Source organism: Arachis stenosperma, chromosome 2 (assembly GCF_014773155.1).
Source record: "Arachis stenosperma cultivar V10309 chromosome 2, arast.V10309.gnm1.PFL2, whole genome shotgun sequence".
Lineage (NCBI taxonomy): Eukaryota > Viridiplantae > Streptophyta > Magnoliopsida > Fabales > Fabaceae > Arachis > Arachis stenosperma.
The window spans coordinates 107,526,461-107,553,972 of record NC_080378.1 but is presented as its reverse complement, the minus strand read 5'-3'; the positions used below and the strand labels follow the sequence as shown (position 1 = coordinate 107,553,972).

At 34.7% G+C, this 27,512-nt stretch overlaps 5 protein-coding genes and 1 pseudogene across 6 annotated transcripts; 2 read left to right on the top strand and 4 right to left on the bottom strand.

Annotated features, from left to right (window-relative positions):
- Positions 1-2,339: 2,339 nt before the first annotated feature.
- On the bottom strand, positions 2,340-4,657 carry LOC130959684 (uncharacterized). 2 transcript variants are annotated; one of them, XR_009078767.1, is made up of 4 exons: positions 4,539-4,657; positions 3,650-4,427; positions 3,450-3,529; positions 2,340-2,675 (listed from the first exon to the last, which is right to left on the bottom strand). XR_009078767.1 is itself a non-coding variant. In XM_057885312.1 (3 exons), the coding sequence occupies exons 1-2, from the start codon at positions 4,539-4,541 to the stop codon at positions 3,657-3,659; spliced, it is 774 nt and encodes a 257-aa protein (XP_057741295.1). In that variant the 5' UTR covers positions 4,542-4,657; the 3' UTR covers positions 2,349-2,675; positions 3,650-3,656. The 2 variants fall into 2 exon arrangements, 1 of the variants encoding a protein (XP_057741295.1); XM_057885312.1 differs by lacking the exon at positions 3,450-3,529 and having other exon boundaries at positions 2,349-2,675.
- A 407-nt stretch (positions 4,658-5,064) lies between these two features.
- LOC130959668 (pentatricopeptide repeat-containing protein At2g22410, mitochondrial-like) lies at positions 5,065-7,767 on the bottom strand. The gene is made up of 2 exons (XM_057885311.1): positions 7,551-7,767; positions 5,065-7,115 (listed from the first exon to the last, which is right to left on the bottom strand). The coding sequence occupies exon 2, from the start codon at positions 7,099-7,101 to the stop codon at positions 5,065-5,067; it is 2,037 nt and encodes a 678-aa protein (XP_057741294.1). The 5' UTR covers positions 7,102-7,115; positions 7,551-7,767.
- A 3,620-nt stretch (positions 7,768-11,387) lies between these two features.
- LOC130960332 (probable tRNA N6-adenosine threonylcarbamoyltransferase, mitochondrial) lies at positions 11,388-16,722 on the bottom strand. Its single transcript, XM_057885712.1, has 13 exons — positions 16,301-16,722; positions 15,776-15,820; positions 15,370-15,444; positions 15,180-15,276; positions 14,930-15,020; positions 14,684-14,733; positions 13,884-14,074; positions 13,682-13,767; positions 13,112-13,187; positions 12,871-12,954; positions 12,643-12,757; positions 12,415-12,503; positions 11,388-11,996 (listed from the first exon to the last, which is right to left on the bottom strand). Exons 1-13 carry the CDS (start codon positions 16,559-16,561, stop codon positions 11,868-11,870), a joined length of 1,389 nt encoding a protein of 462 aa, XP_057741695.1. The 5' UTR covers positions 16,562-16,722; the 3' UTR covers positions 11,388-11,867.
- A 127-nt stretch (positions 16,723-16,849) lies between these two features.
- Positions 16,850-19,156, top strand: LOC130960333 (uncharacterized). The gene is made up of 2 exons (XM_057885713.1): positions 16,850-17,902; positions 18,260-19,156. Exons 1-2 carry the CDS (start codon positions 17,562-17,564, stop codon positions 18,288-18,290), a joined length of 372 nt encoding a protein of 123 aa, XP_057741696.1. The 5' UTR covers positions 16,850-17,561; the 3' UTR covers positions 18,291-19,156.
- Positions 19,157-19,614: 458 nt separating this feature from the next.
- Positions 19,615-20,606, top strand: LOC130963426 (protein NRT1/ PTR FAMILY 7.3-like; annotated as a pseudogene).
- A 93-nt stretch (positions 20,607-20,699) lies between these two features.
- On the bottom strand, positions 20,700-24,742 carry LOC130958038 (arginase 1, mitochondrial). The gene is made up of 7 exons (XM_057884928.1): positions 24,473-24,742; positions 23,729-23,870; positions 23,436-23,595; positions 22,852-22,985; positions 22,069-22,278; positions 21,636-21,746; positions 20,700-21,302 (listed from the first exon to the last, which is right to left on the bottom strand). Exons 1-7 carry the CDS (start codon positions 24,709-24,711, stop codon positions 21,042-21,044), a joined length of 1,257 nt encoding a protein of 418 aa, XP_057740911.1. The 5' UTR covers positions 24,712-24,742; the 3' UTR covers positions 20,700-21,041.
- Positions 24,743-27,512: the final 2,770 nt, after the last annotated feature.

Sequence of the window (27,512 nt, the reverse complement as noted above, 5' to 3'; positions counted from 1 at the left end):
ATATGAAAATAATAAAAATATTGATGCATGTTATGTTAAAGAGTTTAGTCAATTATATCAAACTAGAATGAGACCCGCGCGATGTGCGGGACGGTAAATTAATGATAGTATATAATAAAGATTAAAAATTGTTATGTTTTGTAGAAATAAATTAAATATGTGTAAATTGAAGTTAAATTTAAAAGGTGTTTTATTTTAAATAATTTGTAGTACAAAAGATTTGGATGTTGGAGTTATACAAAGTGACATTTTATTTGGTGGTTTGATTTTTGCATTTGTTTTAGTTGATGGACTTAGTCATCTTATATGGCGCTCGTCCTCCTTTTTTTTGTTGTTTGTTAGAGTTGCTGCTTTCTTCTTTTTATCATAGGTTCTTGTGAAGACATGTTCTTTATGAATTATTGAGTTTGATACACTTTTTATTGTGTTATTTGGTTCCATCTTTGTATGTATGTTCTTCTTCCAAAGATGTGTCTTGAATTTGTATGATTTTCTTTCTCCTTAATTTCTTGATGGGGTGGTGCTTCAATGTCATTATTTTTCTGAAATGTCATTAGATTTGAAGCAGTTGTGCCCAATAAGTTTTTTGCGTCGCCATCAAATAGTACAAAAATTGTTGTAACACTTTGATTTGAAACCTTTAATTGAATTATGAACCTAAAATAAGTATTGGGTTAGCAACTAATAATTTGATAGATGAGATTATGAAAAGTATATAGAGTTATCTTATTGTTGGATATTGTGGTGTTTGATTACATGTGCCACAAATGTAGTTGTTTCTTTTTTTTATATGCTTTCTTCTGAAACTTTTTATATTTAACATAGTTCCATCCTAATTTGTCATCAATTTCGTTTATAGTTGTTAAAATTGTGAAGATCTTTTTCCATTCCAATATTCAATTTATATTATCATTAGGTATATGGTATTTGAGTAAGTATGAATGTATGATGCATGTTGTGATTTTTTTTGTCATACCTGATCATCAGATTCTCATTGCATGGCCATTAGATCTTGGATAGTTATTCGATATCTAATCGTTCTGTTCTGAAAGAATGATGCTCTATTGAGTAAGTTTGAGATGTACAGTTCGAAAATAAATTTTTTGTGCTAAATTTGATGTTATGTGAAGGAATATTGATAAGAGACTTATATATGTAGTTTAAATGGTATGGAATTTAAATACTTATAACGTAAAATTTATTATGATTAATAATATTATTATGACATTTGTAATATGAATGTTTATTACCTTTAGTGAGTTATTTATAAAAATTAATAAATTAATTGTTGCGGTTATAAATTTATTGTATTGTTTATAACGGTAAAGATATAATAAATATAGGAATATGAATTCAATGTATTTGTAAGTTACAAATTTATTAGATTTTAGTTTTTAGTTTTTTATTTGTATATTTTTTTTTTTTTTGCTGATTTGGAAATAATAGTTGATTTGGCAAGAATTGAGTGGTTGCTTCTAAAGTTGTGCCAGGTAAGCAATATTGCTGACATGGCATTAGTAGGAGGAAAGAAATGTCCTACTTTTATATATTAAGAATAGATTATTTAATAATTCTTAATTATTATCTTTACATAAAAATGTTTTCATATGAATAATCATTGAATAATGATAATAGGGTCCTATCCCGTGTCTTGCAAAGTCTTCTATACTCATTTTGCAAGTCTTCGGACAACTTGACCGTAACAATTACTTGGTTGAATTTATCAACATGATATGACCACATATGCATAAATAATGGAGAGGTTACTTTCCAGGATGTAGCATGTTTGTGGAAATTAAAGATAGAAAGAAATTAACATGTAAAGTGGACCCGTTAGAATTGAAGCACTTTGATTATAAAGTAATGCCATTAATTAATTGAAAAATTACTTAATACTCACTTGCTTAGTTAAATAAGTATAAAAACTTTCAATTTCACTTTATATATACAATAATTTAAAGACAAATTCTTAATTGAAGCTCAAATCCATGTCAGATTGGTTCTTGGTGTGTGTGCTTGGAGATACTTCAAAAACCCAAAAAGAAAAAAGGAAAAAATAAAAAATAGGTTGCCATTTGCCAAAGAGGAATAACTTATTTTGACTGTCTTAAACTCTTAATACCGTCTCCTACAAGCTGACTCTTACTTTGTCCATTCCTCACATTACGCATCAAATTTATTTCCAGTTCATGGATAAAGTCATGAAGCTAATAAAGTTGAGTTACCAGAAAGGGCTTCATAGTTCATACTGATTTGATAAACCAAATTGAAAAGAAAATATGAGGAACGTGTGAGATGGGGATATAGAATCGCTTTATGAGAAAATGTTCTGCTTGACTCTACTTTTATTCTATTCTTCCCTGCAATTTCTTGTTAAGTCACGTTAACAACAACATTATGCATGAGTTGAAATTTGAAAATAAAAAAAAGTTATATAAAACTATGTAATAATACATTTATTGGAAGTTAAAATGTGATTCTGCCAAAATATTTATAACTATTGATTAGAAGATGCTGACACAAATGCCTAAAGTTACAAACAAACTTTCAATATCAGCTGTTTGTGGTGTGTGGCCAGCCAAGTAGAAGAACTGGATCTTGAGCAAGTTCATCCATCTATAACTGCTAATTATGTTGTGTTATCCTCAATGAATTTGCAACCTCTGTCCTTCATCCTGTAGTATACTCCAATTTTAGGACAATATGCTAAATTTTAACTCTTCCCTATAGGGAACAAAGAAAGAAGCCACAAATGAATAAAATGAAACAAACAAGGACACATAATGTCCACTGATTAGATTAAAACTTAGTTTAGAAAAGCTTTTTGAAAAGGAAATTGTCCTTTTCAAAAGCACAAACATCTAGTTTTGTATTTGGTAAATAAAAAAGATGATACACTTATGCTTGCAGCTTTTAAAAGTTACGAGTATTTTGAAACTATCTAAGGGATCGCTTTTCAAAATTAGCTTGTAAAAAGTAAAAGCAGGAAGTCATGTATTTAAAGGTTTCGAGTATTTTTGCATTTTACTGGCAGAAAAGAAATCACTTTTCCGATTGAAAAAAAAAATTCATATTTGCATATAATAGCAAATGCAAATACAAATACAAATCATAAGTGAAGTCAAAAGAAAAATTCAATCCAAGCTTATAAGATCAGCAGTGTTTTATGGTAGTAAATTTTGGGAAATGAAGTCCAAAAGAGCAAACGATATGAGCAGAACCAATTGGTGATCCGTGATTTAAAAAGAAAAGAAATGATAACATCAGAAATGAAAGAACTCAAAAAATTGCAACTAGTGAAGTGACGGACAATAGAAACTGGCCTGTGATAAATTACTCAATTGAGAAAAAAAAGTTGGGGCTCTTGTGAGAAAATTGGATCAAGCAGAACACACTACAATTGAAAGGGATAGAACAAAGGAAGAATCATGGCAAGCCTATAAAAAAACCTTGCTTTAAATGCTTTCTCTTAAAATGTGGTCTTTGACAGAGTTTGCTAGCCTCAGTTGATCCATATGTCTAACCCCACCTAGCGAAGCAATGATTATTTACTGGATTTATTATAGGGTTTTGAATAGACAAGGTATAGCAAGACATTCATGTTTAAAATAGCAAAAAGATATCCCTTAAATAATAACAATTAGTTTACCTTCTAATCAGCAGTTATCGTTACTATTGCTGCCTCTCCAGAGAGAAAATAGAGGAATTTGTGCAAGCAAGGAGCCCAGGAACCCAATAAGGGATTGGTCTGTTACCTCATCTACCATAGTATCGAAATCCCGCCAGAACTTGATTATATGTAGACTTTCTTCCTCTGTCGATCTTTGAATGATAATCTTAGAAGCATATCCTTTTTTCCTCATTTGCAGGCATATCTCTGAGGGATTGTTTGCCGTCAAGGTGACCATGTACAACCATCCCTTTTCAGACAAAAGATGGTCTGCAACAGGCAGAATCCGATCAATTACTCTCCTTCCATTTTCCCCTCCAGCCCAAGAAGAGATAATACCTTCAGCGCCGACTTCATCTTCGGGAGTAGGTACGTAAGGAGGGTTCACAACCATGACATCAACCAAACCAGCTAGACGGTTCTCTAGCCCAGATGCAATATCTGTTAATATCAACTCTGCATCAACCCCGTGTGCATCCAATGTCTCACGGGTCACCTTAACTGCATTTGGGTTTATGTCAGTTGCGATATAGTTGACGCCACCTCTTTCGCGCCCAAGAATAAGAGCAAGAGAAGTAATGACATATCCACTGCCACAGCCAATCTCCATACACATTGTAGGACAATGTTCCAACAAGTTAGTGCGATCGGCAAGCAGAGCGTCAACCAGCGCAAAAGAATCATCACATGGTTCATAAACCTCATTATGTGAACTCACAAGCCGAATTTGGGCAGTTCTATTCTCCTTGTATGAAGCCTATTTATAGCAGAAAATTGTTGTTAGTGTAAACATCAATGGTTCAATGTAATTCAAAGGTTAAGGGAGATGTGGGGAAGTAGTCGCAATAAAACACTTCTGCTGCCTTACCATTTCAGCGGTGTCCACTTCAGCAATGATATACAAATATCTTGAATCGAATCCAGTTCTCAATTGCTCTCCTCAATGTCAGGCAAAATTACAATGCCAGCTTCCTCTGGACTCCTAAGCCCTGAACCCAAAATTGCGGAACTATTAGAAGCAAGTAGCATAAAGTAGTAGGAGAAACAAGCAAATAAGTGTCAAGTGTCAACAATATAATTTCTACAAATGTCTTAAACCAATATTATTTAGGTATTCTTGATTCTGTATACTAATAATACAAAACATAATAGCAATATATATATAAGAGCAAGTGTTTTATATATCACATAAGCACTTAAATTTCTTTAACTTGATCTTGTCTTCCCACAGAATATAGGAGCAACTAAGAAAAAAGTCATTACTAGAGTGCAACACTTCAAACTTTGACAGTGTGCCATAATGCACCTTATTATGTTAAATTCATGTAGCGTTGAGGTTCAGATACATGATTTTATGAGAAGTCGGCAGAGGCACACCAAGTAAGCAGGCTAGTTTAGAAGGAAAGATTATCTCTAGAAGCTGGAACTGCGGATGTAACTTCAAGAAGCTCCAGTTGCTTTGTCAAAGAAATCAGGCTTTCATAAATCATTTCAGACTCTGGATGTAATGCATCCTTTACCACAAACTCATGAACAATGCCATTGATCTCAATGGAGCTGCAACCAGGAAGCTTATCAACCCCTCTTTCCTTCATTAGTTTCCTTGCACTCCTTGCCTCCTTCCACATTTTCGCTTCACTGTACATGCTAGCAAGGAGAACATAATTCCCACTATCTTGAGGATCCATCTCAAGGAGCTTCATAGCTGCCCTCTTCCCAATCTGAACATTGCCATGAACACGACAAGCAAAGAATAAAGCACCCCATACCGCAGCATCCGCTTCTATAGGCATATTTTGGATAAGCTCTTCAGCATCCTCCAGATGACCAGCCCTTCCTAGAAGATCCACCATGCAAGAGTAGTGTTTAAGCTTAGGGAATATATTGAATTTGGAGCTCATTTGGGAAAAATATTTGCGGCCTTCTTCAACTAAACCTCCATGGCAACAAGCTGATAAGACACCAAGAAAGGTGATCTCATCAGGCATCAATCCAACACGAATCATTTCTGAGAAATAGTATATAGCATCACAAGAATTCCCATTAAATGCTAAACCGCAAATAATGGCTGTCCAGGTCAAACAATTTCTTTGAGGAAGCTCTTGAAAAACCTGGAGAGCCTTGTCAATATTTCCACACTTGGCATACATGTCAACTAGAGCAGTTCCCAAGGTGACATCTACAGAAAGATTTTTTCTTTCAATATAATGGTGAATCCATATTCCAACATCAAGTGCTCCTAGTTGTGAACATGCACACAAGCAGTTAATCATGGTCACTTTATCAGGCTCTATATTATTAATTTGCATTTCATGGAATAAAGTCAATGCCTCCTTACTATGCTTGGATTGAACACAGCCACTGATGATTGCATTCCAAGGAACAACACTCTTCTCTGGAACTTTATATAAAATTTTCCTAGCAATATCAAGACAACCGAATCTGGCATATCCAAGAACCATTGTAGTCCATGAAACAATGGTCTTCTGTGCCATGTTATCAAACAAAACTTTTGCAGCCAATAGGTCTCCACACTTCACATACATGTCCATAAGTGCATTAATAAGTGGAACTGTCAACTCAAGCTTATGTTCTTCGATGTAACAATGAAATTCTCTGCCAAGATTCAAATCATGTAACCGAGAACAAGAAGAAACCAACCCAATCATTGTAATCTCATTTGGTTTCACCTTCTCAGCCTCCATTTCTCGATAAAGTTTTATAGCCTCAATCTCCAGTCCTCTTCTAACACATCCCGTGATCATCGCATTCCAAGTTACCAGGTCCCTCACACATCCTCTATTGAACACATCATATGCTGCCTCTAAGTCCCCATAGGACAGTAGCATAGAGATCAATGCATTGTGCACAAATAAGTCAAATTCAAAACCAAACTTTAATACATGTCCAACTATAGTATGACCTACACAATTTAGAGAAGGAGAAGAACATGCTTTAAGCAATAACGGATAAGTGTGATTATCTGGCTTCAACCCATCATACTGCAACATTTTCTTGTACAAAACAAGAGCTCCATCTAAGTCTCCACTTTCTATATATCCCCTAATTGTCGTATTCCAAGAAAAGACATTTGGTTCGTTTGTATGATATAAAATTTTTGTGCAATATCCAAGTGTTTGAGATTCTGAGAGCGCGCAGAAAGCAACAAGGCGACTTGCAGCAAAGCTATTGTCTATTAAGCCTGTTAAGGTCATTTGAGCTTGAATTTGCTTTAACTGAATCAAGGATTTACATCTTTCTACGAGAGAAAGAAGTGGGTTTCTATGAACAAAACTGTGGGTTGTGTTCCAATTGACGTGTTTGGCATAGGGCAACAATGAGCGAGTATGTAAACAAGAACAAAAGCCTAAAAGTTTGGCTGGGATCAAAGAAGACAATGATCTGAGTTTGCTGACATAAAGAAAGATCATGGCAGAAATTTCCCCTGCTTCTTAAGAATGTAGCCAAAAACTATTGTCACTTACATGAACATGGTAGATGACAAACTTCAGTAAACACAACACTTTTGACATAAACCATAGGAATAATCAACAACAAATATGAATCATATGGAAAGCTAAAATTAAGATGTCAAGAACATATGCAGGCATTATCAACAACAACAACATCAACAATGGTTTAAGATCACAGGAAAAACAAAACAAAACATAACAACATAGTCCAATAAAAAAGCTAAAGTGAATAATCCAATGAATACTATACATGAAATATGCATTAGAACCCCTCTTGATAAGAAAAACAGAAAAAGAACACAACTTTCTTATAACTGAGACATGGGTAATCGGCAGAACAAAAAAAAGCATGACTTTGATATAATGAGATGTGTTCACTGAGTGAATAGAAAGAAAAGGGGGCTTACGGGGAAGGAGAGAAGGAATCAGGGTTGTGCGGCGTCACAAAGAAAAAGGAAGAAAGTGGTTGAAGAAGCTTCAAAAAACAAGAGCTTTAGGTTTGAGTTAGGCATTGGAGGTGTCAGATTTTGATAGAAGCACCACTTCTGAGTTCGGAATAACCAATGCTCTTCTCTTTTGTTTGTCATTCTGACTTGTGCGAATCACTTCAGAAGAATAATCTCAGTAATTTTATGGTAGTGTATTTTTTTTTTAAGCAAAATATATAATATAATTTTTATAGCGAAATTCTGCAAACCCTTGCATGGATTTGGTTATAGATTACAGAACCATTTGATACGTGACCGAATAAGAAGTATTTATTTATTTATGTATTTTTTTTATCGAATGTCATGACCCGAACCAAGCCATGACTGGCGCTCAAGGGACAAGTCCCTCAGCAAGCCAAACGACCAAATTTTCAGAAAAACGGACAGAATCTCCTCTGTTTCTAGGACCTTACCAACATAAATATTAACTCCCTGTATTAATAATAAACCTCCATTTCCAAGACAACAACTACAACATACTCCAAATTATATCCACAACCAAATATATCCAAAATACGCATCATATATATATATATATATATCAAGTTGATAACTAGAGTATATAGTTAAAACCATAAGTCTTACATAACCAAATCATAATCACTACCTAAACAGTTCAAGATTCAAAATAACATAACCCACACGAGGATCCTGCCTGTGACATATGGAGCATTGACATAATCTAGATTTTGAGCAAAGGTTCCATTACATAATTACTTAGCCCTTGGAAAGAAGAAGGGCTCACCAAAATGACTAAGATCTACTGAGGGGCTGGTGGAATAGAACCTGGAATGACTCCTGTATCTGAAAAATATGAGAATATAATAGGGTGAGTTTTGCAACTCAGTGAGCAAACATTACATCTATAACCCACACGAGACAATACAGAATTTACCTTGAAAATTATATTTCTTTTCGGAGATGAGGAATTCATATTAATTAATTATACAAACATTAGATAAATAGTTAAGCGGATGAACTGAAATGGGAGTTCTCATTCCAGAAGTCAAATCAAATCAAATATTACACATCTAGGGCGGCTCCACCTCTAAGGGTAGCCATTTCCTCTAGTGTGCCCGTACGGTATAACAGATCCAACGTGTGGCCTACACGTTAGGCTAGCAACGCCCCTGCTAGCTGAGGTCTGAGCCAGATGCATCTAGGTTAACGTCATAACCGCCGTTAACTACGGTTTTCTAGTCAGAGTCTCCCAAACCAATCCAAACCAAATCACTTATAAAAATCTCTAGTGCTTATAACATACTACTAAATTCCATAGCAAATCAATATATATATGATTGCATACTAAAATTTAATTAAAATTTACATAAGGTCAAATAAGAAAACATTTATACTTTACAAAATATATAAATATTATCTCGTGTGTATTTTTATAAAATTGTAAGTTTCACAAATCAATATTTATTTTCAAAAATTCAGAAATCACAATAATAAAATATTTTCAAACTCCAAAATTAATGATTCAACATAGCTATTGATAATAATATATTTAAAAACAATTATAGATATAATATCCACTCACAACTTGATTCAAAAGAACCGGAAGCAACTCTGAGCGCGTCAACGAGCTACCAAATGATGTCCAATAATTCTACAACTCTAGAAATATGACAATAATGATATTTGTGAGCTACTAATATTGTCAATTAACATAATCTTACTCACCTTGACAAAAGCCCCAAATTTTCTAACCCTAATAACCCTAATTCGGATTTATACATACCCATAAATATATAGATGACAAAAATTGGGAATATGGCTAATTATTGAGTCAAAGAGTTACCTTGAAGCCTCAATAATAATTGGAACTCAAGGATTGAATGGTTCCTTCACTCATTAAGTTGAAATCACATGATTTGGAGGTTTTGAGAAAATAAGATTTTGAATAAACAGAGGTAGAGTAGAGAAGAAAAGAAAGCAAGATGATAAAGGTGAGTTTGATGATATAGGGTGGTTGATGCAAGGAGAAGAGATGAGGAATTGTAGTTGAGAAAGGAAGAGAAGAGAGGATTTTTTTTGTGTTGTTGTTAGGAAGAAATAAAAAAAAGAAATGAAAGAAAGAAGGGGAGTGTCGAAGGAGGGGGCACGGAGAAGAGAAAAGAAATGTTTAAGTGGGGGCATGTGCCCCCCACGTGCTCTCTCCCCCCCCCCCTTTTTTTTGTCGGTTACTACATCGAAAATATAAAGATTCAATTTAAATGAGTACGAGAAGACTATCCTATTTGAGTTATAGCTCATTGGCATTTATTTATTTATGTATTGTACTAAAAGAAGGAAAATATTTTTGTATCTCAAAACTATAACATCATATTTACAGGTACATTGGTACAATATTAATTTTTAAAGATCATTTTTTATTTTGATACACAAAATAATTAATAGTTCACAGTTCACAAAATTAACAACAAAAATTAATAGTTTAATGAAAAATTATTCAATTATAGTTAAAAAAAATTTGAATACCAGGGAGCGCAGACAGCGCAGAGCTGGCGCAAGAGGGGGACAAGAAGCAGTGGAGCACGATCGAATGCTGAAGGTGGAACAGAGCTGACTCCGGCGGGACGACTGCGCGATGGAGGCTTCGACGTTACGACGGTGGCTGCGCGATGGAGGGGAAGAAAGTTGCGACGGAAGATGCGACGCCTCGACGGTGGCTTCCAAGTTCACAATTGCGTCGGCGGCGGTATCAGGCGGTGACTGGATGGAAATGACGGAGGAGCAGGAGCTCGAACTGGTTGAGTGTGAGAGAGACAGGAGCGCGTTTTGGTTAAGGACGTGGCTTACGCTATGTTTGTTTGAAGAGAAAATGGAAGGAAAGAAAAAGAAGGAAAGAAACGAGGAAGGAAAATGATCATTTTCCATTGTTTGGTTATGAAGAGAAATTGGAGAGGAAAGAAAAGGGGTGGAAAAAAACTGGTGGGACTCACCAATTTTTTTTCTCTCCAATGTTGAAAAGAAAAGGGATTCTCTCACAACTTCCAATATTACCCTTTCACTTTTTTCAATGTATTTTATAATACAAGGGTAAAGTTGTCTTTTTATAATATTTCTTTTTTTTTATTTTCCTTTCATCCAAACACATCTAAAGAAAATAAAAATCCACTCAATTTCTTTCCTTTCTATTTCTTTCTTTTCTATTTCTTTCCTTCCAACCAAACATAGCCTTTAGGGCTGAGACTGCTAAGGGTCCTCCCGTGCCCTAATGTGTTACAAAACGGTGCCGTCTAAGCTTCATTCAAAAACCCAATCGGATCATGATTCGGTTCGACTAACCGATTTAACAATCAAGAACGGTTATTAGATTTCCAATTTTAACATCTTACCGATTTTTTTCTTTTTTGGTTTGTAATTCAACCAATTCGACCGATCAATTCGAATCAATTTTTAGAATCTTACATATTATGGATGATTAGAATTGTAATGTAGTACTATTTTAGTATTTTTTTATAATATTACGGAACTACCAAGAATTAATTTAATTCATTACGAATTTAAACTCTGGTTGACTAACAAATTTAAAACTCTGGTTGACTAACAAATTGATACATATATAAATTCAAACTCCAAATATTCCGAATGAGCTGATGATTTGATCGACTCAAATTGATTTATAATATACTTCTATAGTTTTATCAATCAAACTAACCCATAAAATTATTATATTTAAAAAGAGGAGAAAAATTTCACTAATCGACTAAAAGTGTTAGACTGTTGGCCACTTGGCCCATATAAACTAAAATTGTTGGCCCTCAAATTTTTCTCAACATATAAACAACGAAACTTAAAAAATGGGAAATGTGAAAAGCATACAATATATATCTGGAGATTATGCAGGAAAAAGACCAGTGCCACCACAGTTTGGTGGATAGAATAATTACAAAACATTTTGTGCTACATTTACAAATTGCCTTAAGAATTCAAGCTATAAATCAATCTTTCCTTTTTTTAAACAAAAAATTAGAATAGTGATAGCATCACTCTAATTTAATATAATAACCTCTCTTTTCAATTTTCACTTTCACCCAACTTTTTTTTACCCTATGATGACATTGCTTGGCTAAATTTTCTTGGGACATTGGTATGATGCTAATTGACAGGGTCCCAAAAAAAGCATCAGACTTGACACATTATGTGTTTTAGTACATTTCAGCCCATCAAAAATAGTGCAGCAGAGCTTCATGAAGAGGCTGAAGCAACATGGAAGTACATGCAATGTCACTGCTGTGATGATGCTTGAATTATAGACGTAAGAGATGGATGAAGACGAGCCCTTCTTATTGAGCGTGCGTCACTTCTTCCTTCGGCATATTCTTCCCCTAGTGGCCACCTCGGCCGCAAATCATACTGAAATGAATCACAGTTGAAAGAATCAGTGATTGAGTAAACAAGTATAACATGTAGCAACAGATGAAAATTCTGACACTAAATGTTAACTTTTTACTATTACCTCGTCAACATCTAGGAGGTTCATTTAAAAACAGCCTAGATCCTCACATTTTCTTAGTAGGACAAAGAAAGAATTGAATATGGAATATAATAAGACAACGGCAGCAAAAGCAACTCAAGTTTGTAATCCATGAGAGCAGATAAAACTGATCACTCAGAAATGAATTCAACATTTTCTATGAGCTGGGCTACAATAATCGATCATGTTGATTCTGTAAAATACCATTAACTATAATCTTTCCCCCTAGATGAATCATAGCATCCAAATCCATTGAGTCGTGATAGGAAAGCAAATTGTTTAGCTAAGAAAACACACCACGAAGTTTTCTGGTTCTTCTGCAGGTGGAGGAGGGTCATATCTTCCCATGCGGAAGTGCTCAATGCCAGTCCAAGCTACCATTACACCTATCCAGTTCAACAAAAAGCTTAAAATAAATAAATAAAAGCTATCTTTCATGCATCAACAAAAGATAACAACCTAATTTGCTTTTTTGAGAACTTTGACTACTTGCTACTAATAGCAACTAAAAAACTATATTATTACCATTGTCAGTACAAAGCCGGGGAGGAGGGCATACAAGTTGCAAGCCATTCTTCTTCACAACCATATCAAGCCGAGATCGAACATAATGATTTGATGCAACGCCACCAGAGATAATCTGCAATAGATGGCATAAAATATAAAGTCATTTAGATTTTCCGATGTAAAATAAATAGAAAAGGAAGGATTGATGTTATTTGAAAGAAAGAAACTACTCAGACTTTAAACTACCAGGTGTCTTATAGAAGGCTCCATCTTCAATGCCCATTGGATTGCACGTTCACACCTTTCCTCAAGATGTAACACTGCAATTCGCTGACCACATGTAGAAATAAGACATCAATTAGACACAAATTAAAGATGATCAAGACAGAGCAGATGCAGTAATTTCAACCAAGTCATTATCTAGACCTGATACGGAAGACAGGTCTCGCATGCCATAATGTACAAAACCTACAAAAACATAACTAACCTGAAAAGCAGCAGCAATATCAGCCCGGGCCAATCGATCTTCTTTACTTGCAGAAGAAATAGGGATGTTGGCATCACTGCAAAAAAGCCCGTAGCCCATATCTTCATATGTACATAACAATAAATTGAAAGATGTTTGCATAATTTATCACTACTACACAAAAATGCTTTTGCAACAAGCAACATCATTCTTTTATTATCTGACTACATGAAGCTAACACTAACAGAATGTGGAAATCAGTCTTTTATTTATTTATTTATTGATAAAAGAAGAATATCAGCCAGCCAGAGAGGAAATACACAAGTATTTGGGAGAACAGGAGATCCTCCTTACATGAGGAAAGCCAAACAAAAGTAAAGCTATAAAGGAAGCACATCAGAAACCAGTCACTTACTCAACTTCAAAGCAGAAATCGTTTATATAGTATGGCAAACAAATATAACAGAGCACATGCAATGATATAAAGGATAGATTATCCAGCTTCTACTAGGTTTGAGTTATGACCTAGCTCCCCCCATAATTTTTATAAAATAAAAAATATAATAGAAACAGCAGAAAATACTTACGTACATCTTTTTGGATTCAATCGCCAACCTTACTTGGGTTTTTAGACCAGCATAGGAAAAGTTGCAATCTTTGTGCTGCTTCATTGGAACCTAAAATAAAAATAGGAGTGAACTTAAAATCTCCACTAGAAGCATAACAACCAGCATAGTCATGTCAGATGGGAAAACCAAAGAAGGGTGGAATATAATATTCTAAGAATACTTACTGAAAAGCTTACTGATTTGGCATTCCCCTCCTTAGCAAGCTCCTCTATAGCAGGACCACCACTTCTCCTCAAATCAAGTCCAAGCCATTTGGCTGTCTTGTCATATGCTTCACCAATTGCATCATCTATTGTTGTTCCAAGTTGTACATATTGCCCAAGATCACGAGCTAGAATGAGTAGATTATGTCCCCCTACAAAACAGTATATGCCATCATCATCAGAGAAGATAGTCACATGTAATAGTCAGCAGTGACACCATCAAATCATATGTTTGCAATGCATTGAAATGTTCCGAGTAAAGAATCTATACAAGAAGGACCATCTCCATTTACAAAAATAAGCAAAAATTCAAACATTTGACTTGAATGTACAATTATGTAAACAAAATTTTGGTGCTTGTTTGGGAGGGCAATGGAGGAACACAAATTGTTGAGAGAAGAATGGAAGTTAAATATGAAAACTATCCTCTACATGACAAGTTATGGACAAAGATAATACGAAACAATAATTAAGGAGAAAGGTTCCAATAGCCAACAAAAATCACCACAAAAGGGAATAAGAAAATTTGTAACATGAGCTTGTACTCTAGCTAAGTCAAAATAGTAAACTTTTCACATCATTAAGCTGTTGGATACTTCCGTGAAAACCCAATATAACTATATAAGTTTTACATCGCTGCCCAAAGAGTGTTTCCATCACTCAGGAAAAAAAAATGAAATTAGATCAACTGTATGGAAGAAAAACCATCACTTATCAATAAATGAAAACGAGAACTCGGAACAGGAACAACTTAATATTACCTGATATTAGTAGGGCTATGAATGGAAACTGTAAATCTTTCTCAGTTAACCTGCAACAAAACGATATGTATGCCTCACAAAGAAAGACAAAAATATTCTATGGGATATTACAAACGTGCAATCAAATTCAGAAGCCAAAACAACATGAATATACAGATAGTTAGTTCCATCCCAGATATTGCAAGCATGCCTCTGAATTACTTTTGCAGAAAATACATATTCATTAAAAAGCTATTATATATGTACCTGGCTACTAGAGCATGTGCTTCCATGTGATGTATGCCAATAATTGGTAACTTAAAGGACCCAGCAATTTGTCGAGCCTTCTGCACTCCAACTGCATAGTGTAAGAAGAATTGTTGAGCATTCCATGGAAGCACTAGCCAGAAAAGTGAAACTTAACATAACACTAACCAGGCAGTACATTGCTTAATACATAGAATCCATTCCATGGCATATATAATGAAATATATTGAAATTAAATATAATGTATTACCACGAAGGCAAAGACTTAAACCAGGACCAATAGTAACAGCAACTGCAGTAAGATCCTTCTCAGTCATGTAAGCATTATCAAGAGCTTCTTGCACAACCTATAATAAATAAGCAAAAAGATTTTGTCTATGTCAATTCCAGATCAATCACTAGGTGAACCATTTATAGTAAATCAAGTTCCGTTCCTGTACCTGGTCAATAACCTGCGAGTGAGCTTCTTCTGCCATTTTTGGAGCGACACCTCCATATTTCGCTAGCAGATCTGCCTTAACTATGAAAATTCAAATAGTTAGAGAGAAAGATAAGTTTGTTAAAGCTAATAAGTGAAGAGACAGAAATTTTTAACAAAAATAATAAAATGAGATATTATCACCTAATGTTAACCGATAATCATGACACAAGTGGTTAACACTTAACACTGCACAATGTTCTTGTCAATCAAGTAAATTCCATGAATAATATACTGATGTAAATTATGTGATTAATGCAAATTGCCATTAACTTAACCACAAAATAGAAATTGTTAACCAGAAGTAAAGCAGGTATAAAACGTTGGTTTGAGAATGCATAAAAGTTGATTGGAAAACAAGACAATACCTGAGAAGACACCACTTGACTCAGAATTTCACCGTTGCTTCTCACCTGAAACCACACAAACCATAAGAATGGCAATATAAAAATAATCAGAAATCAACAAATAAAAAGAAGGTTAATTTAATCCTTATAATCAACACTAGCTTTATATTGATCTCGTTGCATTATGATGGCATCAAATTTCGTTCAAAGGCAGGCATATATTTCAACAACAACCATAATAGTTCAAACATTAATCTTCATCACCAAAATAAAGCATACCATTTTTTGGCCAGGTACATCAAATTAGTTAAATTGGTTCAAGTGGTCATTTAAAATATTACAAAAAGGATAAATAATACCTTTTTTTGAAAAAAAAAATCTTTTTTTATCTTAACCACATGTATCTTTTATTTACTCTTGAAACACTTCAAAAAAAAATAATAATAATAATAATAATAACTTGAGGGGCCAAAAATAAAATAAAAAGTAGTAAACTTTAAGTCGGGGAACATATTTAACAAAAAGAAAGAGAGAAAAAATACATACAACGGCGGCAGCAGTGTCGTCGCAGCTGGTTTCAATGCCCAAAATGACAAAGTGATTGTCGCGTTTTGGGGTTGGGTTTTGGAGCTCCTTTATGGAAGAATTAGAATAAGAAGAGCATGACAGGGAGGAGGAGGAGGAGAAGATGGTGCGGGAAGAAAGAGTGGGGAAGAATTGGAATTGGGTTCTGCGGAAATTGGCAGCGAAAAGAGAAGGTTTCGGGAGGAGAAGGTTAAGGCGCGAAAATGCCGATGGAGAAGCCATTGGCACTGCTTGTCTGCTTCTAGTTCTACTGATTACTGGCACAGACGAAGCAGACCAAGCTTAACAAGATTGGGAACGAGTAACGACTAAAGTTGTAGAAAGTAGAAACGTACCATTTTTGGAGAGTGAATTTGGGCCAAAGATCCAACTAACTATTTTTGTTAAACGTTATTATGGGTCATCAATGGGAAATGTACCAAAAATATCTTGATATATTTCAAAACACTAAAAACCCATAATACCCATGTAGTGTGTGTGATTGTGTTGTGTGAATGTGTGAAGCATGGTATTAATGTCTAAGAATGAGGGTTGTCCAATCCACTTGACCAAAAAACAAAAAAAATCCTAGAATTAGAAATCAGGCTTGGGAACGACACAGGTAATGGGTGAGGAGGAGCTCAGATTCACGATCATGCACCATCGCTGAAGGAGATGAACACATCGCTGAATAGCTCGCTGTGATGGAGGGAGAAGACCAGGCTGAGGCGTTGAGGGTCAACTTGTAACCGGGTCGGGCGCGGGTCTGGGTTGGTTGCAGGTCTATTAGCTTCTGGTTCTTGGGCCGGGTTGTTTGGCCGGCCCAAGGCCATATAAAAAAAAATATTAGAAATCAGGGAAGCAATGCAAATAAAGGAGCAGCTCAGACAAAACCAGAAAAGGAGTACTACTGGAGACCTCCACCGGGGAACTGGCTGAAGGCCAACGTAGATGCTGCGTATAGATGATCGACGGCGGAGGGAGCAACTACAGTAGTGATTCGGGATAACTCAGGTCGACTGTTAACAGGAGAATCAATGAGAATCAGAGCTTATTCCAGCCTAGCTGCAGAAGCAGAAGCAATGAGAAGGGCGCTAATTTGAAGCCCCACGAGAGATAGCATAACAACTGAGGAGGAAGGCTACAAACCAGTTCAGATGCTCCAATCGAAGCCATTTACTGTGCGAGACTCAAAACACAGTGCATTCCAGAAATCAGAATCTGAACTTCGCGGAGGAACCTGATGCAAAATTCGGGAATTCATAATCCTCTTTCAGTCGTCAACCATGCTGATGTGACTTCGCCGGAGAGGAGAAACGTCACCGTAAATAACACCACCACACCCAGCCACGGCAGCCAAGCAGGGAATGAGAGACTGGACGCAGCCGGGGATCCAACGGGAGCTTTGTTGGCGATGCAGAAGAGCGGCGGAGATGCGGTTGACGGCGGCTTCACCTGCGGACACGATGGATTAGGACAGAGAAGAACCGATGCTTCGAGGCAAAGGGGCGGGGTGAAAGGGTGTCAACGCAGCCTCTGGCGTCGATGGCGGACTAGCAGTGGCATTCCGGTGGCGCAGCTGAGGTAAGCCATGAGAGCTAAGAAGCACAGACACGGACACGGACACGGACACGGACACGGACACGGGACACGACACGGACACGGACACGGAGATACACCAAAATTAAAATTTTACCGGACACGGACACGGCATATATATATTAAATTTTAAGAAAAAAAATCAAAAGTCATAATATATATCATATATATAATATGAAGTCAAAATTTACAATTGAACTTATAATCACTTCCTAATCCCTCAAAAAAAAAAACACATGGAGTATTCTTTAACTATCTTTTGAACTTCACTATTTCCTATTTCCATATCCTTTCCAAAAAAATATGGGGCATCAATTCTAATGATATATCCAAAAAAAACAGAGAGGAGAAAAGCACGAAGCAAAGAAGATGAGAACATAGGGAGATGAGCGCACAGAGGTAGAAGGAGCGACGTGCAGTGGAGCGACTCGCAGAGGAGCATCGCCGGAGGAGCAATGCACAGAGGACCGGCCTGCAGAGGACTTGCGTGCAGAGGACCGGCGCGCAGAGGACTTGCGTGCAGAGGACGGTGCGTGGAGGAGGGTGACTTTTGCTATGCTCTGAAGGTGAAGGGTCGTGTAAAAAATGAGGGTTGTTTTTTTATGAGTTATTTAAAATGTGTGAGAGACTCCTTGTGCTTATGGGGTCCAAGATTTTTTTGGGTTAAAGGTAAGTGTTTTTTAAAAAAATTTCTGCAATTTTTACATGCCAATCGTGTCCTGGCGTGTTCAATGCCGGGTCCTCGTGTGTCCAGTGCCGTGTCCTCGTGTGTCCAGTGCCGTGTCATGGCGTGTCCGAATAAAAAAAATTTTTTTTTTTTGCGACACGTGCTCAGGTGTGTCGGACACGTGTCCACCGCGTGTCCGACACGTGGACACGGCAGTAATTTGGTGTGTCCGTGCTTCTTAGCATGAGAGTGAGAAAGTTGCAGAGAGGGACGCGGGTGTTAGAGGATTAGGATAAGGTTCCGGATCTTCCTGGGCAGGATGGGGATCCGGTTTGCCCGACCCGGTTTTGCTGGGTTGTTTGGCCTTGGGCCCACACCAAAAACAAAAAGAACTTGCATGTGTTGGATATAAAAATGTCATTCAAGTGCTTCTTTTCTTTATCTTAATTCTTGATATATTTGTGGACCAATCTGATAATAGGCTGAGATTAATCTTAGATGATGATATTAGAGGTGTGTAATTATCCCGTAAGATCTTTATGATGTAAGGGTTTCTGTTTTGGGCGTTAAGCTGCGATGAAATACTTAAAAAAAAATTTCTTGATATATTTGTGCAGAATTATAGAATGAGCAAGCACTGAGTAGCAATAATTTATACCTATATTTATAGAAATTTTATTTATATTGTACTTATATTTATCAGAGTTTACATACGAATCTATATATTTTGTATCTACATTTTTCAGAGTTTGTACACATAAATTAGTAAAATTTATTTGTTAAAAACAATTTAGTATTTATATTGATCAAATGATGGCAAAAAATATTAAAAATTGTTGGTCCCAAGAGTTTTTCTTATAGAATTACTAATCAATTTGAGTTGGTCGAGTAGTCAACTCACTCGTCCGCTTAAGCAAGTGTGTTTGAATCTTACCTTGTGCATGCAACAACTCATTGGCTAGCAGCAGACCCTTAAATGGAATTCAGATTCACGACGTATTAGTCATTGTTCTGTTGGGTTAGGAATATCATGGGCAACCAATAAAAGAAAAAAAATTATAGAATTACTTGAATACTAGATATTGTCAAATGTAAATTACTAATAAAGTAAAAAATAAAATTTAAGGGTGCATGCAGCAATCCATTGGCCAGCAGCAGACCTTTAAATTGAGCTCGGATTTATGACAGATTAGTCATTGACCTGTCGGGTTGGGGATACCGTGGGAAACCAAAACAAAAATTTTATTTTTGATCTAAAACTACTTAAATTAAATCAATATTTTGATTGACAAAGATAGACTTTAGGAAACAATTTTAATAGAAGTTTGTGTTGTATCTAATTTATGTATTTTGAATTGGTGGCAAAGATTTTTTTTATTATTCCATCATCGTTTCTACTGAAGAAAAGAATTCCTTGCTAAGCAAGGATCAAAATCCAAACTCTTGGTATCTTTGCACTGTGTCACAAGTTGAAGAAGTGAAATGTATTTTAAGATTGTTGTCAGTGTGGCTATGTACAGTCTTCCTCTGTGCCATCTTCATACAACTACAAGTACTTTCTTTGTTTGTCGAGCAAGGTGCTATGATGGACAGAACTTCCTGAATTTTTAAATCCCTCCGGCTAACATGACTGCATTCGAGAAGTACGAAAATGTTTATTTTGCTGTTTGACACTCTCATAGTACCATTATCCGTGAAATTGATGAAAAGAGATCCAAAACATCTTAGCAAGTTAATAAAGAATTGGCATTGGCTTAAACATTGCAATAGTAGATAGTTGTTGGCTTTGTTGAGAGAAAGAGATTTGAACTTGCTAGTCAAAGCAATAGTGAAGAGACAAGTTCTTTGAGTATATTTTGGCCAACACCGCAATATGTGCTCATTGGAGTCGCATAGGCTTTTGTATATGTTGTACAAATGGAGTTTTTCTCATCACAAACACCTGATAGATTTCAAAGTATAGGGATAGGGCCATCTCATTGTAGAGGCAAAATTGTAAGAAGAAAAATGCAGCATAGTTAATTGATGGACTATTTTAGAAATTTTGAACTAATTCTTGTTAATTGATGGAAACATTGTTAACATAGTTAATTTGCACATTTGAAAATGTTTAAGTAATTAACTTCTCCACTTTAACTTAAGAAGCTTCTTCATTTAAGATTGACTACAGAAACATAAGGTCTCACAACATTGATATTCTATAGTTTTTCAAACATTTAAACTCAGAAATGTAAATATGTTTGAAATATGCTAACAATAAAGAAGTAGCAATCTATTTATTACATACATGTTCTGCACAGAACTAACTATATGTATTGTGTGTTGCACACATTTTTTCATAGTTAAAGCACAAGGACATGTAAACCCTTTTATGAATGATTTCAATGAAACTAACCAAAAATTCAATGTCACTCTTAGAAGCTATTTAAAGGAATGAGGATTGCATTGAAGATTTAATCATTTTGCAATCTTGGCAGTCAGTTCTCTCACCAACTTTGCGGCTACCATGGCAGTCATACCGTCAACTGTATCACGTTGCGGATTGAATTCGACCACGTCTGCGGCAACAATGTCGCCTTGAAGGTTGTGTAGGATGTTGAGAACATCGCGGAAAGAGAGACCTCCCGGTTCGATGTGAGACACTCCAGGAGCAAAAGCAGGATCAAGACAATCCACATCTATTGAGACATATACACCTTTCACACCTTCACCAAGTTTCTGCAAAATGAAAAACCTCTGTTTTAAAACCAAGGAACACCAAATTGCAAAATATCTTGTACAGTTTTTGATGAATAATATCATTTTGCAGCTTGGAATTCGGAAACATCCATTTGAAACAGAAATCCAAAGAAGTTCATTCAATCAACGGTAGTATCATTGTAAGGTACTAAGGTATATGTCTTTGCAATTGCATCAAAATTACAATAAGGTCTAGAAACACTGCATGAAATATAATGTATAGTTGTGCATGTATGTGTGTAAAGTCTTAAGGGGAAAAGAAATAAGAGAAATAAAGGGGGGAGAGAAAGAGAGAGAGAGAGAGAGAGAGACCAGGTTTTCTAAATATTCACGATCTCTTGAAAATGTTCGCATTTCATATTGCTCAACCCCGAATTTTTTGCCTTGTTCGCGCCCTTCTGTTGTTATTGATCTTATACCAACCTGAAATATATTGAGGAATGTATTGCTAAGAACACATGATACATGATGAAAACCATGGAGGAAGATTGAAAATTCACCACCATAAGTAAAGAAAAATCAGCCATTATAATATCATGAAGAAATCAAGTTAGCGACAAAAACAAATTAACAAAACTAGTCTGATGAAGACAGTCAATATAAGTGCTTAAATGAGATGACAATAATACAATATGATCATAGAGAATAACAATGGATTATATTTTGGAAATGCACAATCAACTTATAATGTTTGGATACAAATGCTATAAAAATATAGAGTTAAAAGATAAAAATAAATAATTGCCTGCAAGAGTCGCCTGGCATAACCACCCTCCATGATTCGGGCAAAAGAAGAAGCATGTGAATACTTGTTTCCTTCAAAGCAATGATAGATATCAGGATGTGCATCAAGATGAAGAATATCAACCGGTCCTCCAAGTTTTTCAGAGACGGCTCGAACAACTGGATATGATATTGAGTGATCACCACCTAAAACTAAGGGTCGTAATGGAGCCTGGAAGAATGTAGAAAACATGAGAATGAAGCTTCATCTAGTTCATACAGCATGATAACTTGTGATAGTAGATCTGATTCTACAAAGCATAATTATTTATTGTTCCAATCTAAGTGAGGTTAGAATAAATTGAACATATGAAATTCAGGGGCCACCAAGGAGTTGATCTCATAAATCATCATGTAAATGGATCCTTCCCTACTTGTGTTCACCCATTTTAGATGATTCAAGTAAATGAATGTCATAGTTTAAGACTTATAAGCTAACAGAATGGCAGTTACTTCTGGATTCATACATGAATAGCCCAAGTGAAGCAATTGCAGGGAGAAAAAAAAAAGTAGCAAGCGTCAATTAGCCTGAATTGCACTCACATTTTACAATTTGGTTAATCAACAAATTTCAATGCGAAGTCCTGATATAAAACAAGTGGGGAAAATCTCTCATTGGATTAAACAAAAAACAAAAGAATAGGCTAAAGTGCATGTTATACTAAGTTTAAGTTTATTAAATAAGAAAAAAATATATAATACTGTGATTGTGTTCAGAGCAGAACTTCACAGATCAGTACATTACCTCCTCCATCACTAGCTTGACAGATTCACTGATGACATTCATCAATCTGTCATCATCTACTCCACAATCTCGAATTTCTTGGACAGGGACATCACCAACGTCAGTAAGCACTCGTGGATCCTCTAATACCTTTCCTGCAAAGCCGGAACCAAGCCACCTCAAGCTCATCATTATCAAACAAAGTTTCAGCAAGAAGTGTGAAGGCACTGAGCAGAATGAAAGTGAGTCATATCCCATTAAATAAATTGCTTCCAATGACCATTTTAGCTTCAAATGTAATGAATTGTAGAAATGAAGGTTACATTCATGGCACAAAGAACCAGAAGAAGAGGGAAATCATATGCCTATGTTGATTGGAAATTCTAAATCCTAACAACATAAAATGTCCAATTTAACAACCTAAGAAATAATATCAACAATTATAAAGTTAGAGGAGAGGTTTGCATTCTTGAGTATTTCTACTACCAAGATTTCATGCAAAAAATGATTTACAATTTGAAGATGCATTTACGATGCAAATTTAGGCTGGCGAAAGAAAACCCTTCTAGAAGATTTCTATCATCTGTGGAAAAACCAACACTTACCTTCTTCGGTTGAAGAGTTTGTGCTACCACACCAAATGGCCTCCCTAATGCGAGGAGGTGCAAAGGCAGGCCCTTGAAGGAATGACGAATTATGTCCCAAAGGAACTCCAAGAAGAGATGGACATGCTATAGCCCCTCCTAGAGCACGCACGAGTTCTCCCTGGAGAAGAAGCAACTTTCTGTTTAAATTACCTTCTTGTAAAGCTTATAATGAAAATCACCCATATAAAACACAGCATCATGTAACAAAAAAACAACACTGAAAATCATAGATAAAAGCAAAGATGGCATGCCTTAAGCTTTGCTCTTTCGCGAATAAGTGTAAGGGAAGCTTCTATCACACGGTTTTGACCTTTCTCTAGCATGGCAGTAGATACATTTGAAGCATTTAGTCTCTGCAAGTAATGGATGCCTTTACGTGCTATACCTGACATGCTGCATTGAAATCCCAAAACAATCGATATTTATAATTACAGGCTAGAGAATTCTATCCAACTCATTTACATCAAGACGAATGATCTATGTTTGAAGTAAATTGTGATCTAATCACTTGAGCTTATCATCGACGACATTACAAAAGGCAAAGCCGACACAAGCATTTGTTTAAACCCTGGCGTATGCCAAGCAAAGCAACTTAACCTCGTTTTAAATCATTGTCAGCAATTGCCATCTAAGAAGGGGGAAAACAGATTATTAATTCTTTAAAAATAAATAAATCAGAAAATGCAAAAAAGCTATCAAAAACAACAATTGATCATAGCATGTCAGAACAACTTCCGTTGCTTGTAGCAATCAAACTGCCAAAGTTCAACTACTATGAGGAATACTCAAGTATTGTTTGCTTCATTATAATTCTCTAACAAAAAGGAGCTATCAAACCAAAACATCAAAAGTTGTGGGAACACCCAGAATCAAGGATTGTTAAAGTTTCAAGCTTTACAAACCCAAATGAAAAAAAAAAAATCCCTCCTTTCCTTTCTTTCCACATGATCCAAACAGGGAAAACAGCTGAAGGTAGTGTTGCAACAAAAGCGTACCTTGGAAGCTTGAAAGAACAACGAGAAAACCCAACGAAGATGATGAGAAAGAGAAAGCGAAGTAGTGGTGCCGCTTTAATAATATAATTTGCTTCTGCTTCGTTTCTGAATGCTGCGGCGCTGAAAAGATACGTCACTTGATAATGTTTAATATACAAAAAGTATTCCCCTTTTCCCAAAATTTCAATGGTGTGGATCGCCAAAGTTGCAGAACAAAAATGGAAAAGAGAAATGCCCATGACGCCATGCCTTGTCGCCTACTATAAAACGCACATGATTTGATATTATCTTTTTGGAAAATTGAAAAATAGTTAACTTAATATATGAAGTTATTTAAAAAAAAAAACTATTATTTCTAACCTTGAAACTTTAAAACAGTGATATATTTAATTATGAGTAAACGGAATTAGTTTTGTATAAATTTTATGTGATAAAATTACTCAAATATTAAATTTATTTATTTGTAATTTTGTTGATATTCTAAGTTTTTATGAGGTAAAAATGACGATTTTTCATTTTTATGAATACAAAATTAATTTTATTTATTTATGAGTAAATTTGTTATAGCTTTAATTTGAGTAAAATTTTACTTCAAATTTCTGATTATTTATATAAGAAAAGTCTAGGAGCGAGCAGTTTTATTGAATTTTGGTCAGCATATAACCAGTAGAGGAAGGTGAGCTATTGGATGAAATCTCACACCAATCTCACACCATCAAATCATCATTGATGACTAATTGATGGCTAACAATCACAAAAATTACTGACCCCTAGCATTGTTCATTTATATATATGACAATTCGTCCTCTCACAAAAGTTAAGGGTGTGTTTGGCAAACCCGTTTGAGAAGAAAAAGCACGTTTAAGCTTCTTGAAAGTTTCATATTTTTGTTTGGCTAATTTTTAGTTTGGCAAACGCAGAAGTGATTTTGTATTTAAAACCACGTTTACCAGAAGCAACAATTTCTAGCTTCTGCGTTTCACCAACGGGCTTTTAGCCATTTGCCCTCAACATCTATTTTTCCTTTACCAATTTTATCCTATAGACATGTTATTGTATTATTTATGAAATTCTTATTAGGTGAATTGGCCTTCTTTTCTTGTTATTTCTTTTTATACGAGCTCTTTTTTTCTATTATTTATTATTTTTATTTGACATTATACATTCTTATGATTATGATTTTTGTATATTATATTTATTATTATCTTTTCATAATATGATTTATTGATTCCATTAGGTAAAGTAAATTAAACAAAAAATTAACCATAAATAATAATAATAATAGTAAAAAGTTATAATGTACTAAAAAAGAGTACTAAGAGAACTAAAAATATACTATATAAAATACATTATCAAAAACTTTTAGATTTGTTTCAATCACTGTCAAGATAAATATTTAATTTTATTATTTTTAATATTCTTTTTTATAATTATAATTCTGGTATATATAGTTTTTTATTGTAATTTTTTTATAATATAGATTATGATCCTATTAAAAAAGACAAATTAAATAAAAAATTACTCATAGGTATTAATAAATCATACACGTTAAATTCTAAAATAATATTAAGAATAAAATTATTAAGAGTATTAAACTGAAAATACGATGTAAAAAAATACTAAATTAACATTTTTCCATTAATACTTAAAATTTTAAAAAATATAACATATTTGATTAAATACTCTTATATATAATCACCAAAAAAATACTCTTATATATATAATTTTATTTTGCTAATTTTTATATGTTATTTTTATTTAAAATAATATATATTAATTTTATTATAAAATTAATTAATAAGATTATTCAAATATCTAAATTAAAATGATAGGATAATATAAAAAATTATTTAAGTTGATGTCTATTTTAGTAATTTTTCATCTAAAAGTGATTTTGAGTAGTGTATTCCAAACCATATTTATTTTACTATAATCCATTTTGATATAAAGATGGCCAAACATAAATCACTTCAATACAAACTTACTTTTCATCAAAATTAAGTTTGCAAAATCAATTCTATACAAACTCCCGTTTACAAACTGAAATCCAAACACACACTAAATGTCGTTACAAGGGTTTCTAACCAATTGATTTGTTAGACAATTTGTCTCCTTGGTTAGTCTCTCCGTGAATTCTTAATGAAAAATTGTATGAATATTGTTTATTATGAATATGTCAATACTCAATATACTATTTGATTGGGCACATTATCTCCTGTACACTCATCAAAATGTACGCATATTAGAGCAAAGATGAAACAATGTGTTTCAACTTGTGAATGTTAACCTCTTTTCTATGCATGAAGCATTTTCACTTCTCACTTTTCTTCTCACTCATAATTACAGAAAAGAGCAATGCTAGAGGCCAGCAATTTTTGTGATTGTTAGCCATCAATTAGCCATTAATGATAATTTGATGGTGTGAGATTGGTGTGAGATTTCATCTAATGACTCACCTTTCTCTGCTGGTTACATGCTGGCCAAAATTCAACAAAACTGCTGACCCCTAGACTTTTCCTTACAAAAAATTCTAAGCAAAGCATACTTGGAGCCAGAGTATCGCCACAAAGACAGAGTGACTAAAGACATGACAATGATCACTTGACGGCGATGTCGCGGTGCACAGAGACACTAGCGACGATAAATTCTATTTCTATATGATTAAACTTGTGTTCTATTTGATTGAATTTGTGCTCCTACATTATATTGTCTCTGTTTTTATTGCATATAAATTCTTATGGTTAGTTTGTTTTAATTTTTAATAATGGACCAATTTTTTTGGATATGATCTATTCAACGACATTTAAGTCACAAATCAATCAATCAAATAGAAGTTGGAATATTGCATATCCAAACTTTGGTCTAGCTTTTTGTGATATTGTAGTTTGCTTCTCAAAACTAATGGGAATCATCCATAGAGCATATTTTAAGAAAGGGTTAAGTATAATTTTGGTTCTTAAAGTATAAGTTACAAAAATTTTTGTTTTTAACTTTTTTTTTCATACAAAATCGTCCCTAAGGTTTAATTTAGTTTTAAAAT